The sequence below is a fragment of the Calidris pugnax genome, unplaced genomic scaffold (genome assembly GCF_001431845.1).
Source record: "Calidris pugnax isolate Ruff unplaced genomic scaffold, ASM143184v1 scaffold103, whole genome shotgun sequence".
NCBI lineage: Eukaryota > Metazoa > Chordata > Aves > Charadriiformes > Scolopacidae > Calidris > Calidris pugnax.
In genome coordinates, this window is record NW_015090990.1 from 9742241 (window position 1) to 9755216 (window position 12976).

Genomic DNA, 12976 nt, shown 5'->3' on the forward strand with positions numbered 1-12976 from the left:
GGGGTCTTTAATTGATATGCAGCCACTGAAGTTTCTTGAAGAAATAGCACTTATCACCAAAGTAAACATTAATAAATGTGATTCAGTTGCTATCCTAACATTAACTTCAGCATTTCATTCTGAAAGATAGGATAACTCATAACCGATTATTTAATTTTCTCATAACAAATATTAAATCTTGACTAAATCAGTCATACAACTTCTTACATTCATATCTCAAAAGCATGTCAAAACGAAAATAAATTCATGTTTTGCAGGGCTTTCAAGAAAGACTTTGATATATGTATCTAGGTATTTATTAATTTTGAGAGCTACCATTTTTATAAGGTATTTAACTGAATCAAGTCATCTGCTCCAAGGCCATAATTATCTTTAAGAGTGGAGAATGTACAGAGATCCATCAGTATTCAAGGCACGGGAGGAATAGTAAATCTTGTGATACTGGGTATTATTTCCACTTCCACAGTAGGCCATACAGACTGAATCCACATGGGAAGCCCTCTTTCAACTGAATCTTAGCCCTCTCTTAACACACAGACCACGACGGCTGCACAATTGAGTTCTGAACAATCTGCAGACTGTTTTGGGAACCCAGCATTACCTTTTTAGCCCAGCAGCTAAAATATCTATTCAGGGCATTCAAGCATGACAAGCACTCTCCTATTTTCAACTTTCACTCCTCCAGTTATCTCTGACTATTTGTTAATTCTTTCATAGGTTATGAAAATAATAAATCATTAACCAGGAATTTTAATTTTAATTTTTAATATATACTTGTATATGGTGAGCAGTCAGATTCCTTCCCATAATCAGTGAAGCACATGCTGTGCAGTGGATTATTTTCTCGTGCTTTTCCTATTAAAAACTGCATCTTAAATCACACCACAATATGGTCTCTTGCAGGACTCAGGAGTATTGTGATTTGTGTCCTACAAACCTCATCTAACGAATGCATAATTTTTATCTTTTCATCTTTTACAGTCTTTAAATCCTTCCCCTTTACTAAGGCTCATTTTTAAATGTATTGCATATGACAAGTCACCCAACACATGCTGAATTCTTCTACTATAAATTAATTGCTAGAAAGAGTGGGGAACAAATAAAGTATTACTAGTGCATGCTGGGAAGCATCTAACAAATCTGTTGCGTTCCCTTCTACAGCCCCACACCAAATTCAAGGCTAGATTAATTAGTATTTCATTCTCAAGTTTGAGGTGGGTTCTCTGGCTGCCCATTTCCTCCACTTGACTTTATGGAATAAAGGGAAACTACATTCCCACTGGCTGTTCCCAGCCCTGAGTCTGTGTGTCTCCTCCTGATTTATCTTTCATTCACCACCCACACAAGATTCCGCAACAGTCGCAGGCACAAAGTTTAGATTTGGATCTGAACAGTGTCAGAGCCTGCAAATCTTTGAATATGTTTTGGCTCGGCATGATCCGTGTTCAAGATCCAGACTTCTTCCTCTCTTTGTGGAACAGGAAGCATACAGTGTAGGGAGAAGCCGTGTAGCTATAGTATAAAACCGATAAAGATGTATTAATTGCCAAATGCGGTACCCTGCAGAAATTTTCATCCTCACCATGGGGTTAATGGGCTAATGTTGCAACACACAGATTTTGCTGTTTGGATCATAAGACAATGTTGTGTTTTTTTCTTCTGGATTTTGGACAATTTTCTTTGCATTCTTTGTTGGAATTGTCAATATCAATTCAGTGATATTCTCTCTGTATTGGACATACAGGACAATTGGACAACTCTGCCATTCCTCCCACCAAAGAGAAAGAAAAACTACTTGATCTATTTGTAACTGTCCAATAAGAAATCCTCCTTGTATCATGGTTAAATGGTTCATAATAAGGTAAATACTATGTTATCATTAATTGATGTTTTCAAGTAAATTTCAATACGAAGCAGGAGGGTATTTAAAAAGGGTAAAATGGCTTCTGAGCAATTTGGTAGAGGATATGTATATTTTCCTTATTGTACTATTATTATTTTACCAAAGAAACCTTATAACCTAGCAACAAGATTGGGTCTTCTGTTAAAGTGTTTGAGTGGAGATTTAACCTCTCCTGTGTTCCTTGTGCTAGCGTGTTATCTTTTCATACTGGGTAGGTTTTTAAAAAAGCCAGAGAAATACTTCCTGTCATCCCGTACTCATGCTTTAAATGCAAATTATTTGTCAAACAAGTATATATATATATATATATATATATATATATATAATTATTTCAATGTGGGTTTTTTATTAAATTAACTACTGGATGTGATTCAGTCACCCACCTGCAGAGTCCTCCAGCCAGTCAGTTACGTCCACCTCACTGAACCTGAAACAGTTCTCCCAGGCTGTCAAGGTGACAGCTTTAGTGGGTGTGCAAGTAGTCAAGTTCCACAGATAGTGGTGGGAGATGCTTGGGAAAGCCCTCTGAGGTCTCCACCACTGCTCCTGCACTGCACATAGCCACCCCCCACCATGAGACATTCAGCAAGACCACTACCACATCTCTCCTCCTTCCCATGCTCCCCACATCCTGTGACTTACAGAGAAGGAAGAAAGGATTTGGCAAGCCTTAGCTGGGCGCTGGGGCTTGTTCCAAATGCTGAGGTTGCTACTGGGATCAGGTGTTGGTCATGGGGCTGAATGCTTTATTCCCCTTGGAGATTTGCTGGGTGAAGCAACACTCAGGACACCCTCTTGCAGCAAAGGCCCTGAGAGGTATAAAAGCAGCGAAGATGTCACCTCTGCACCACTCCACAGTAAAAAGGATCACACCGTGCCTTCCCAGTGCAGCCACTGGTAGTAATCCCAACTGGATAATGACTTGAAAATTAAATTGAAATCTCCACATTTAACTATACTGTAACGTCTCTGTACCTCACCATGTCCACGTCAACGTGGTTCCAGCACAAATAAAGAGAAAACACCACTGCTGTTGAACTATGTTGCAGATGAAGCCACTTTGATTGCTTGTAAGTTACAAACTGGATGGGATGTTGCAATTACATGACTAGCCTCTCTAAAGGTTTTTCACCTAAAATTTCAATTTGACAAATATTTAATACTTCTTGAGCTATTTAATGAAAAATGTTTCAATAGGCATACCCTGTTGATGAGTCTGATATAATCTATGGAAAAAACATCATTCTTCAACAATAATCATTGAAATCCCTTTACTGTGAAAACTTTTTCATCAGTCTGAAAAATGTTGTGACACAAAAGAGTTCTGCTGTCATTTGAAAGATGCTAAATGCAGGAAGAGTTAATTTTACCAAAGAAATCCAAAGCGGTGACTTCCAGAACTCTTACAGAAGATTTTTAACCAGGCTTTGCATTATAATGAACTCTCTGTGATAACGTGCAAAAAAATCCGTTTGAAACAGCACACTGCAAGTCAGTGGCTGTCAGGAACTGTAACTGATAACTCACCCCTCTACTACTGGTACCTAACAGGCAAGAAATTGGATATTTAACATGGTCAGCTAGCATCAATATCCCCAGCAGTATTTCTTTTGTCAAAATGATCTGATAACAGTGAAGATTCATACTTTAAGCTAAGTCGGGTGCTTCATCTCTCAGCAAAATCAGTGCAGGATGACAGACTGCTAGAGAAGGATTTGAAGGACCAAAGCTATGAGCTTCCTCTCTCTGCGGACTCTGTATGGAGCTTAGTTTCACTATAATAGTCATGTATGTTGAAAATTGTCAGTGAGACCTTTCCTCCACCTCAAGAAAAACTAAAGTCACAGACATACTTCTGACTGGAAAGACAACAGATGACCCCAATTAAGGTTAGCATTTCTTCTAAGCACTATAAGCCTATTAGATACTCCTAACATAATTCTGAAGTTTGTGAAATGGGGAGCATATAGATTACTATACATTCATTAACACCTACACATACATAAAAATACAATTTAAAAAGTCTTTCATATGTCATCTTTTCAGTAAACAAAGTATATAGTTTAACACGATGAAATTTACATTATGCTGTCTTTTTAAGTTTAGTCTCTGTCACACAAATGACGTTTCAGGCAGCTGCTTTGTCTGCCTGATACATTTCCAACCTCTTCTAATATTTCTATTTCCACCGGTTCTAAGATTTCTTTGTTGTTCGTTTTCCTTTTATAATCCAGGACGCAGTTAGTTCTCAGCTGATACTGCAACCCTCTGAAGAGAGCAATCCTTCTTCCTAAGTCTGGCTGAGGCCAAAAATAGCTCTGTCAGCTTCTGACAGGCTGAACTTAGCCAAGTGAAATGTTTTAACATTTTATCATCTTAATGAACAGGCTTATTTATAATGTGGACAACTTTACTGTCATTGTATGCAGACTGCTGAATAGATTATGGAATGCATTTGTTTGGGGAATGCTCAATATGTTAAGAAATATAATTTTTGACCAAAGGACAGTTGTTTTAGACACTGTAAACATTTTTAAGATAAAATTTTCATAGCCCCTTTGAAAAAAAAAAAAAAAAAGGAGTAGCTTAATGGGAACATCCATAACTGTGAAGATACCTGAAGAAAGGAACCTCACAATGATAAATAACTAATGTCCAAATCACAGAATTTTGCAATATGCAAAAATTACCATTAAAAACCCCTATAACCAGTTTAAATATTACTATTAATGCAATACTGAAAATAAATATGTACACTAAATATCTACAGATACCTTTAGCACTTTATAGTAGAGGGGGAGGGTTAAAAGTACAAAATAAAAAGTCTAACAGAAAAAAGAGTGTGGGTTAACAATTGCTTACCCTCTTTTCTGCTACCTCATCCTCTCCTGTAGACTCTTTGCCATCATGTTCATCTCTCAGGGTTGGCATATGTTTTTTGTGTGCTGGCTCTCTGTTTAAAGTTGTATATCCTATGTGTTCATAAATTGGATTTATTGTCATCTTGGCAATGTATTCAGCTGCCTTCGTTTCAATATAAAGAGTAATCAATCCATCTGTCACCAGGTCATGGATGGACTCAAAACGTTTCTCCCCAACAAAGTGCTTTCCATCGTAGTAGAGTCTGAAGTTTCTGGTTTGACTTCCAAATCTGCCTCAATGAAATGGGAAAGTTTTTTTTTTAAAGAACGGTAAGCAAAATAAAGAAGAGTAAGCAAGCCTTTGCAAACAATAAAAAACACTTTATCACTTAAAGCTGTGACTAAGCTCTGCGTCTGGTCCAGACGAGAATGAAAAACTCAACTACTACTTAGCACAGATAGGAAGGAGAGATCAACAACAACTGCAGATAGATAGCCAAAACAGTGACTGTCCCAGAAGGAGCTGTTTGTTCTCTTATTCTTTTAGCCCCTCCATTATCCCGTGGAAAAACTGAAAATTACTTCACACTCTTTATGGCTTTTTTTAGTACTTTACTACTGCCTCGGCGTAGTCAATTTGCTTGGCTCTGATATGAAGAGTTCTCATAATAGAGTCCTCTATTACAGTTGATCAATACGGAGTTTTGATGCTGTCTCAGACCTCTGCGCCCCTGCTTGCTTGCAGGAAGAGGCCATTCAGGGTTCAGCTGAGCTTCAGTGCCAACAATTACACTGAAGCAGAACCGCTGCCAGAACTGGAGCAGCACAGGACAAAATGGCACAAGGGCAAGCATTCTTTATTCCTGGCCAAAGGCCAAGGACTAACTCTTCCAGCTTTGTACAAAAGTCCTTCTGTGTTATGCTTGTTAAGCCCTGAGCGTCAAGCAAATCTTTGTAATATACAGGATATATAACGCGCAAACTATCTGATGCTAGCAATTATGCAGTCGGGGTGGAATAGGATCGATACAGCCTCTTAGCAACCGCAAGTATGCCAATTTTACCTGCATATTAGCATATTTTAAAAAACTCTGCTTTTAATCTGCAACAATTTTCTGCCTGAAAGCCATCTAAACATGTGAAAACACACCAGTGTTTGCAGTTGGCAACAGCCAAGTTCTTCTCCTGTGGAGAAGATGGAGGCAAGAAGCTGCTTTCACAGCTCACTCCAGTGTGATTCCTCGGTGAGACAGCATCAAGGGTGGCTGCTCAGCGTATTGGGCACCCTTGTGAGGTCAGATCTGCCAAATAAATATTAAAAACTAAATTTGAAAGGATGGATTGCTTTCATTTTACAATCAAATGCTTCTTAGGAGATGTTAAGGAACAAAGTAAACACTGGTGCTTTGCTGAAGTGGCTCCTTTTCAATAGAGCCTTGCCAAACAGGGGAAAGCATAATTTTAGACCTTGTCTCAGGTGAAATATTGCACTCTTCTTGCAAATATGGGCAGAATCCCTTGTTCTTTAATGTATTTTTTGTTCTTGTGTTCTGCATCAAAATGCCAAACCTTCCCATCCCCCTTATCAATAATCTGACAGTGACTGTAACCTCAGGAGCTGCTATTTTTACACAAGGCTCAAACACAAGGGGGCCTTCAGGACTCTGTGTCCTGCCCAGTAAGAGAAGAGGACACAAGGTGTAGGAACTACCTGGGCATTTGACTGGAAAGGAATTGGTACTTCTATGCACGTTTTTAAGCCACACTGAATCAAACTGAAAAAGTAAGAAATTACAAAATGGCAGAAAGAAATACATCGCTACCCAATGCTAATTTCATCTCAAGATGCAATTCCCAGCGAGTAAGTCTTTCAGAAAGTAGAAAGATAATGACCTAAGTTCCATTAGAATGGGCAGGAACATGCTCAGGCTCATTCTTCAAAGCATCTTTCTACTCAGCATAGGACGTGGCGAACGAGCTTTGACCATGCGACATATTCCTTGCACCCCCTCTTCTCCACTCTCAGAGAAGTCAACATGAGCCAAGAGCACTCAGCACTTTGCACTGCCAACTTGAGCCACCTTCACTGTCTCCTGCCCGAGGCAGTGGGATAACACACACGGAGCACATACAAGCACTATGATGTTCAAATTTGACAGGAAAAGAGAATAAGTTTGAAGGTGAAGAATAGTGGGCCTTAAATGACAATATGCAATGGAATTGTTTTTATTAAGATATATAGCTGGTGAACTGCTGCTCTAATCAGTAACATATGCTCTGACAGCACTTATAGCAGAGTTTCCAACAAGCTGGAGGTCACTTATTGCTCTTAGCTTTCTAGAAGAGAAAGTATTACACTAATCTTATCAAGAGAAGATAAGGCACAGAAAAGCTCCTCAGGGCCTATTACTAAGTACACATGATGTCTCGATTTTAGTAACATCCTTCAGAGTCTAAAACAAAGTTATGAAGAACAAGATGGCCAAATGCAGAAAACTAATAAAAGTTCTTAAAGGATTAATCCCCTTCCCAACAGGGTCAGTAGGTGCATGGTTCTACCCCAGCTATGTTTCACTAAGCAGCCCCTCCGCTGTACATCTGTTCAGACTGCTGCACGTGAAGCATGTCTTTGAGAGATACTACAAGGAATAGGATTCCCAAAAGTACATAATCTTTATCCCACGGCTCCTGACCCACATTTCAGCACACTGGTATCTCATAGACAATGTTCCACAGTTCTAATTCTTTAACAGCACCCCACGCCTAAACTCATCTCTCTCATAAACCTCACAAACAGACTGAAACTTCCTCCTGTATGGATCTAAGGAACTGCACATCAATTTCTTTTGGCATGTGTGGCCATCCAAAGGTACACTCAACCTTCTCAGTTTAAAATATACTTGGATAATTTAACAATTACCACTTAAAGAAAGGTATGTAGACAAACAAATTACTCTGCATCAGTGTCACAACTTGGAAAAGGTGCTGCACAACAGCTGCATGAGGTGGAAATTAAATGGTTTGCCTTTGTCTGATTTGCCATTTGTTCCAAATCAAACTTTTTTCTCTTTATTAATTTCCTATTGGATACATTGTGGGGACATGTATTCGTTTTCAAATAGAATCCTATTAGCAACAAGGAGGAAAAAACCCCACCCCAAGTCCCCACAAATCAATGAAATGCCAGTCTTGTACAAAGACTGCACCACCAATAATATGTCCCAGAATCCTATTTTATTTCTTTCAAATTCATTTAAATTTCTTTCTGACCCCACAATGATACCATTTCCATAAAATTACAATATAAATGCAAACATACATGTCCCATCGTAAGTGATAAATTAAAAGCTAATCTTCAGTCCCTTCAGTCTTACTTAAAACTATGGTTTAAATTTTTCCATTAGCAAGAATATTTCCTTATGTTTACTTTCTATAACATTACTGCAGCCTGGTTAATTATACATCACCGTGGCAACTAAGTAGAGCCAAGATTTGATATTTCAACTTCCTGATGGTCTCTTCCTAAAGGCAAGCACTAGTACCAGCTGTTTTTTGTTTAAGAAATAGAAAGCAGGACACAGATAATGTATGTTCTCTTTTGGTTTAAACAGGGGAACATTGGATATTTTTCTAAGAAAAAGAAATAGACCTCTGACATGTCAAACAGTCTCATTGTGTCCATTGTGCATTTGTTTGCAAGCAGCAGGACTACAGATAAAAGACTTTTTTATTCCAAGTTGTCTGAAAAGCAATCAGTCTGTCTAGTCCCTTTGGTTGCCAGTGGGGCAGAGTGGATAACAACGTGGGAAAACGGATTAAATGGTAGAGCAAATGTGGCTAGTAATAAAGGACTGGGGAGTTGAATTAGGTATCATAGCATGAGAGAGACAGGCTTCAGACTCAGCCACCTACTCTGTATGCAGCATTCACGGATGAAACAAAAGGAAGAACTGAACGACCGAGAGCCCATCCGCACTTTCTTACCATCTAAGAAGATGGATTTAACAGTCCACATACAGAATGGTGCAGCAGCTATTCACCTCTTTCACAGGCTATTTTATGATGAGAAGAGTTTCTAGACAAAGGCAGTATTTAAAATGTGTAGCTGCAACCAGACCACAAAGTTAACGCCCCTCCTTATTTGTTTTAAGGATCTTCATACACCGAGCTGGGAGATCTTAACTTCTGTACATATGCCTGAAGATCACTTGGACTTAGTCTTCCCTTGGAGAAAAAGTGTCTTAATGTGCTTTGCAGCCAGAAGGTAGAACTCTCACTTAAAATTAGGTGCCAGAATTTCAGCTCTACCTTCTGAAAACTCTCAACCAACACTTCAGTCTACAGGTTTGACACTCCTTAAAAAGGCACAGAAACATAAGCAATGTTTCAATCAGGAGCATCTCCTAATCGTGCTGCATTCACGTGAAAGAAAACAAATTATTCCATCAATCCTCTTTTGGTCCATTTCCTTATCAAAGAAACACAAGTCTTGCACACAGCCAAAACCTCTTGTACACAGTTATGCCTGAAGGTCTCCAACTCCTGAGAGCAGCTACTTTTGGGTGGGTGGTTTCTTTCATTATTTATTGGCAACAACATTTCTGAGGATGGCCAAGGAATTATGGAATTTACCATCTTCCCAGAGTACCTTCCTGACAAATAGCATCATCTCCAAAACCTTAGCAGTAGTTTACAAGAACAAAATACCCATGGATTAAACCAAATGTATTAGGGATTGAAAGTAAAGGTGCATTTTACACAAGTGGAAACAAAAATTCTTCATTGCCTGACATGGCTGAGAAAGGTGGCAGAGTACAGTCACTACAGAGAGTTTTCCTGTGCCATTTGGAAGGGCAGTGCTGGTCACCTGGCTGATTGTTGCTTAATGAGCATTAATTAGGTATAAGGTTATCCCTAAAACCTGATCAGATCCATGCATAGGCTGAATATGTGATAGTTTAGTTTAGTTGAGCATGGAAAAAGCGTGGCATCTTTCAGAACAGAAAGCTAATCAATCCCAGAGCTGGAACTGGCATGTGATGACCCCACGCCAATGAAGACACAATCTTCAACTCGCTGTCTAGTTGAGATCAAGCAAAAAAATATCAGAGCTGGTGCTGTATCATTGAGAACAGCCTCCAGCAGTCTGCCTCAGCTGGGACTGAAGACTGTTTACCTGTACCACTGTCCAGACCTCCTTGTCCAAGAGGGAAACTGTATTGTGCAAATAGCACGCTACAAAGAGCAGGCCGTGAGGAGTAGAGCAATGGCACCTTCCTGGGGATCATGAGGACTGTCAGGGACAACAGAAGTGAGAGAGAGACAACTGCTCCAGGGCATTGACAGTAGGTAACAGCTGCTAAAACAATGAAGGCTGAGAGCATTATCAGCCCTTGGTAACTGTAATGCTGTGTTTCACAAATAAATCTAACAAAATAATAGGAAAAGCCTTCTTTTGTCTCGATGTCTTATTTTACTTTTAACAGCTGATTTTCACCATCTCAAACTCTGAACAAATGACAGCTGATCAAGGACCATGTACACATAACACTTAAGATGACTCTTAATGTTCTTGATCAGTGATAGACCATTTGAAAATAATCTGTTGCCCTTTTCCATTTAAACTTTACATACATATACACACATATTAAAAAAAATAAATTGATTTGATGATTGAATCAGAATCAATACCAATGTTTTGGTCAATGTTTTACTGATTTTTCTACCCGATGAAACCTCCATACCTCCTGGGCAAAGACCCACCATGGTTAGTCATTAAGACACATTCGAAGTCTATATGCACATGGGAAAGTACTAAAAGCCTGATATCTTTTCTTTAAATAAAAGCAGTATTTGGGAACCAATGTCAACACGCCTTCTGGAAATGTTATTAGCAGGAATGTTAGTAACTTTCCCATTTTTGTATTAAGCAAATAGTTATGCTTCTTCACCAAAAATTTTGAAGAAATGTTCTCCAAGAGTTGATTTTACAGTGTGACTTCATGCAACTGAGAAATTTCATATTACTTTAAAGCAGAACTGTGATTTAGTTCTTAAAAACTAAGGTATCAAGCCTCACCAGGGTCTGCTTAGCACACTTCAAAATATGCATGCACATTTTACTCTGCCTATGTATAACATTTTCATTTTACATCGCATATATCATTGTTTTTTCTGGTAAATTTAGAAGTAGAACAACATCAGATCTGTAACACAAATTCCACTGCAATCATGCATACTATGGAGAAAGAACTGCCATAGCATAATGCTCAAACATGTTCATTTTCGTTTCACTTACAGCAGCTTTTCCTACAAGGGCTTAAGTTACTCATGACTGTCACATTTCTTTTCTGCTTCTACAGGTTTTCTCACACTAAAAGCGACTTGCTCTTGATTTATCTTGGACAATATGATACTAAGACAATATATATCTTTCAATTCAGTATATCAAGGAAACCCATGTGGAAGACATCACGTGAAAACCCAAGGAAATGTCCTTATCATAAAATAGCTTTGCAAATGTAAAAAGGGGTTTTGGAGAGCAGAGTGAAGATACATTGTTTTTGTTGTTGTTCCTGTTTTGGTTTTGTTTTTTAATGTAGACTCTACAGGTTGTTGTTCAAGGTCTCATAGCTTCTTAAAAAAAAAAAAAGAAAACAAACATTTTTAAAATTTCCCTTAAATTAAAAATAACTACAGCAAGATTTTTGTTCCAGAGAGATTTTGTTAAATCTGATTTGTCTTATACCACTGTTAATCCCAACCTTACAATGCAGATTTACTTAAAGCTATTACACAACTTGCTACTTAAGTTGTTTTTTCAATGTATTCTATCTCTGATCTCCTAGTAATCACTCACTGCTTCTTCACAGTGAGATTCACCAACATACTCACCTTGCTCTCTAAAATGTTTTTTCCTCAAAGCTCCTCAAGAATAAATAAGCTAAAGATGCAAAATGAAATATGCAGTATGTACTGTTAGAATTTTGGGGGCTACTAACAACTGATCAATACAGATCAATAACTTTTCTATTATTACATTATAGAGTACAATTTCTTCCTTTGTGCAAGTGCAGCAGTAGGTGGGGCAGATGTCAATTTATTACTGAAACTGTTAAGAGTTCATTTACTCATCTCAAGTTATAAAAGAAAAAAATATATTAGCTTGATTCACATCCTAGCACCTATCAAATCAGGAGGAACTATATTTAGAGGCAGAAGGAAGAGGAAAACTGGGCCAGATAACATCTATTGCTGTCAGTTATTTTAGTGTTTGAATAATTCATAACTGTTTTGATGAAAACAATTATGAGATTAAACAACAGTATGAGGCTATTGTGTGTTATTTTGAAAACATATTTATAAAGCATCCATATTACCTACAGCTGAAGGACCTTTTTCTTAATGATGAAGTACAGGGAAAAAGTTGTTTCTCCAAACACAAAATTTTATAAATACGTATTTTAAAAAGCATATAAAAGAAGAGGCCAACCAAGAAGACTAACTTTAAGATACATTTCTAACTAGAATTTTCTGAAGGCAATAGAGCAAAAAGGCATTCCAGTAGAACCTGCAGAAGACAGAAAATATATGTATGCTTTTGACAGAGGAGAAGAGGAGAGCGCAATGTATGCTATGTACCCGTATACACAATTTAATTATAAACTGATTCCATTATAATTTGACTTTTTACTACTTCAACTCCAACAATACCTAAAAGCTTCAAGCCAGGCAGACATTATACACCACAAAAATAGCACAGTACAGCACAGATTCCTGCTCAGGAGCTGTGACTGGGGCGGTCCGAGAGACGGGGTACAATTTTAGGTTTACCTGGGTCATTTTTAAGAGATCCTAGACTTTTGTACTGCACAGGCACGTGAGACAATATGAGAAAGATAATATCCTCTCTAATGGAGAAACGAGGCATGGAAAATTTAAAAGTCTCGAGCCAAGTCATATTTGAAGCCAAGAAGTGAGCCCAGATCTGAGCTCCACCGCAGTGCCTCACCACAAGCCCAATGCCTCTACTGTGCACCAGATTACAGTAGATCTTTGTGGCACAGCAGGAGCTACAGTCAGAGGTGAAGGACACGGCATAAAATGAACATGAGCTATATGCACTGAGCACAGACAGCTCTTGGACAAGTTACCAAGAAGTTCACACCACTACCAGAGCAGAGAATATATCCTCTGAGAAGTGTTGAACTTA

At 38.3% G+C, this 12976-nt stretch overlaps 1 protein-coding gene across 1 annotated transcript in view; it reads right to left on the minus strand.

Moving 5' to 3' along the window:
* The window catches only part of CHN1 (chimerin 1), a 107902-nt gene that overhangs the window by 52253 nt on the left and 42673 nt on the right, over window positions 1–12976 (minus strand). The window contains exon 6 of the mRNA XM_014954393.1: window positions 4766–5054. Within this exon, the coding sequence (XP_014809879.1) occupies window positions 4766–5054 (289 nt within the window). The remainder of the gene's footprint in view (window positions 1–4765; window positions 5055–12976) is intronic.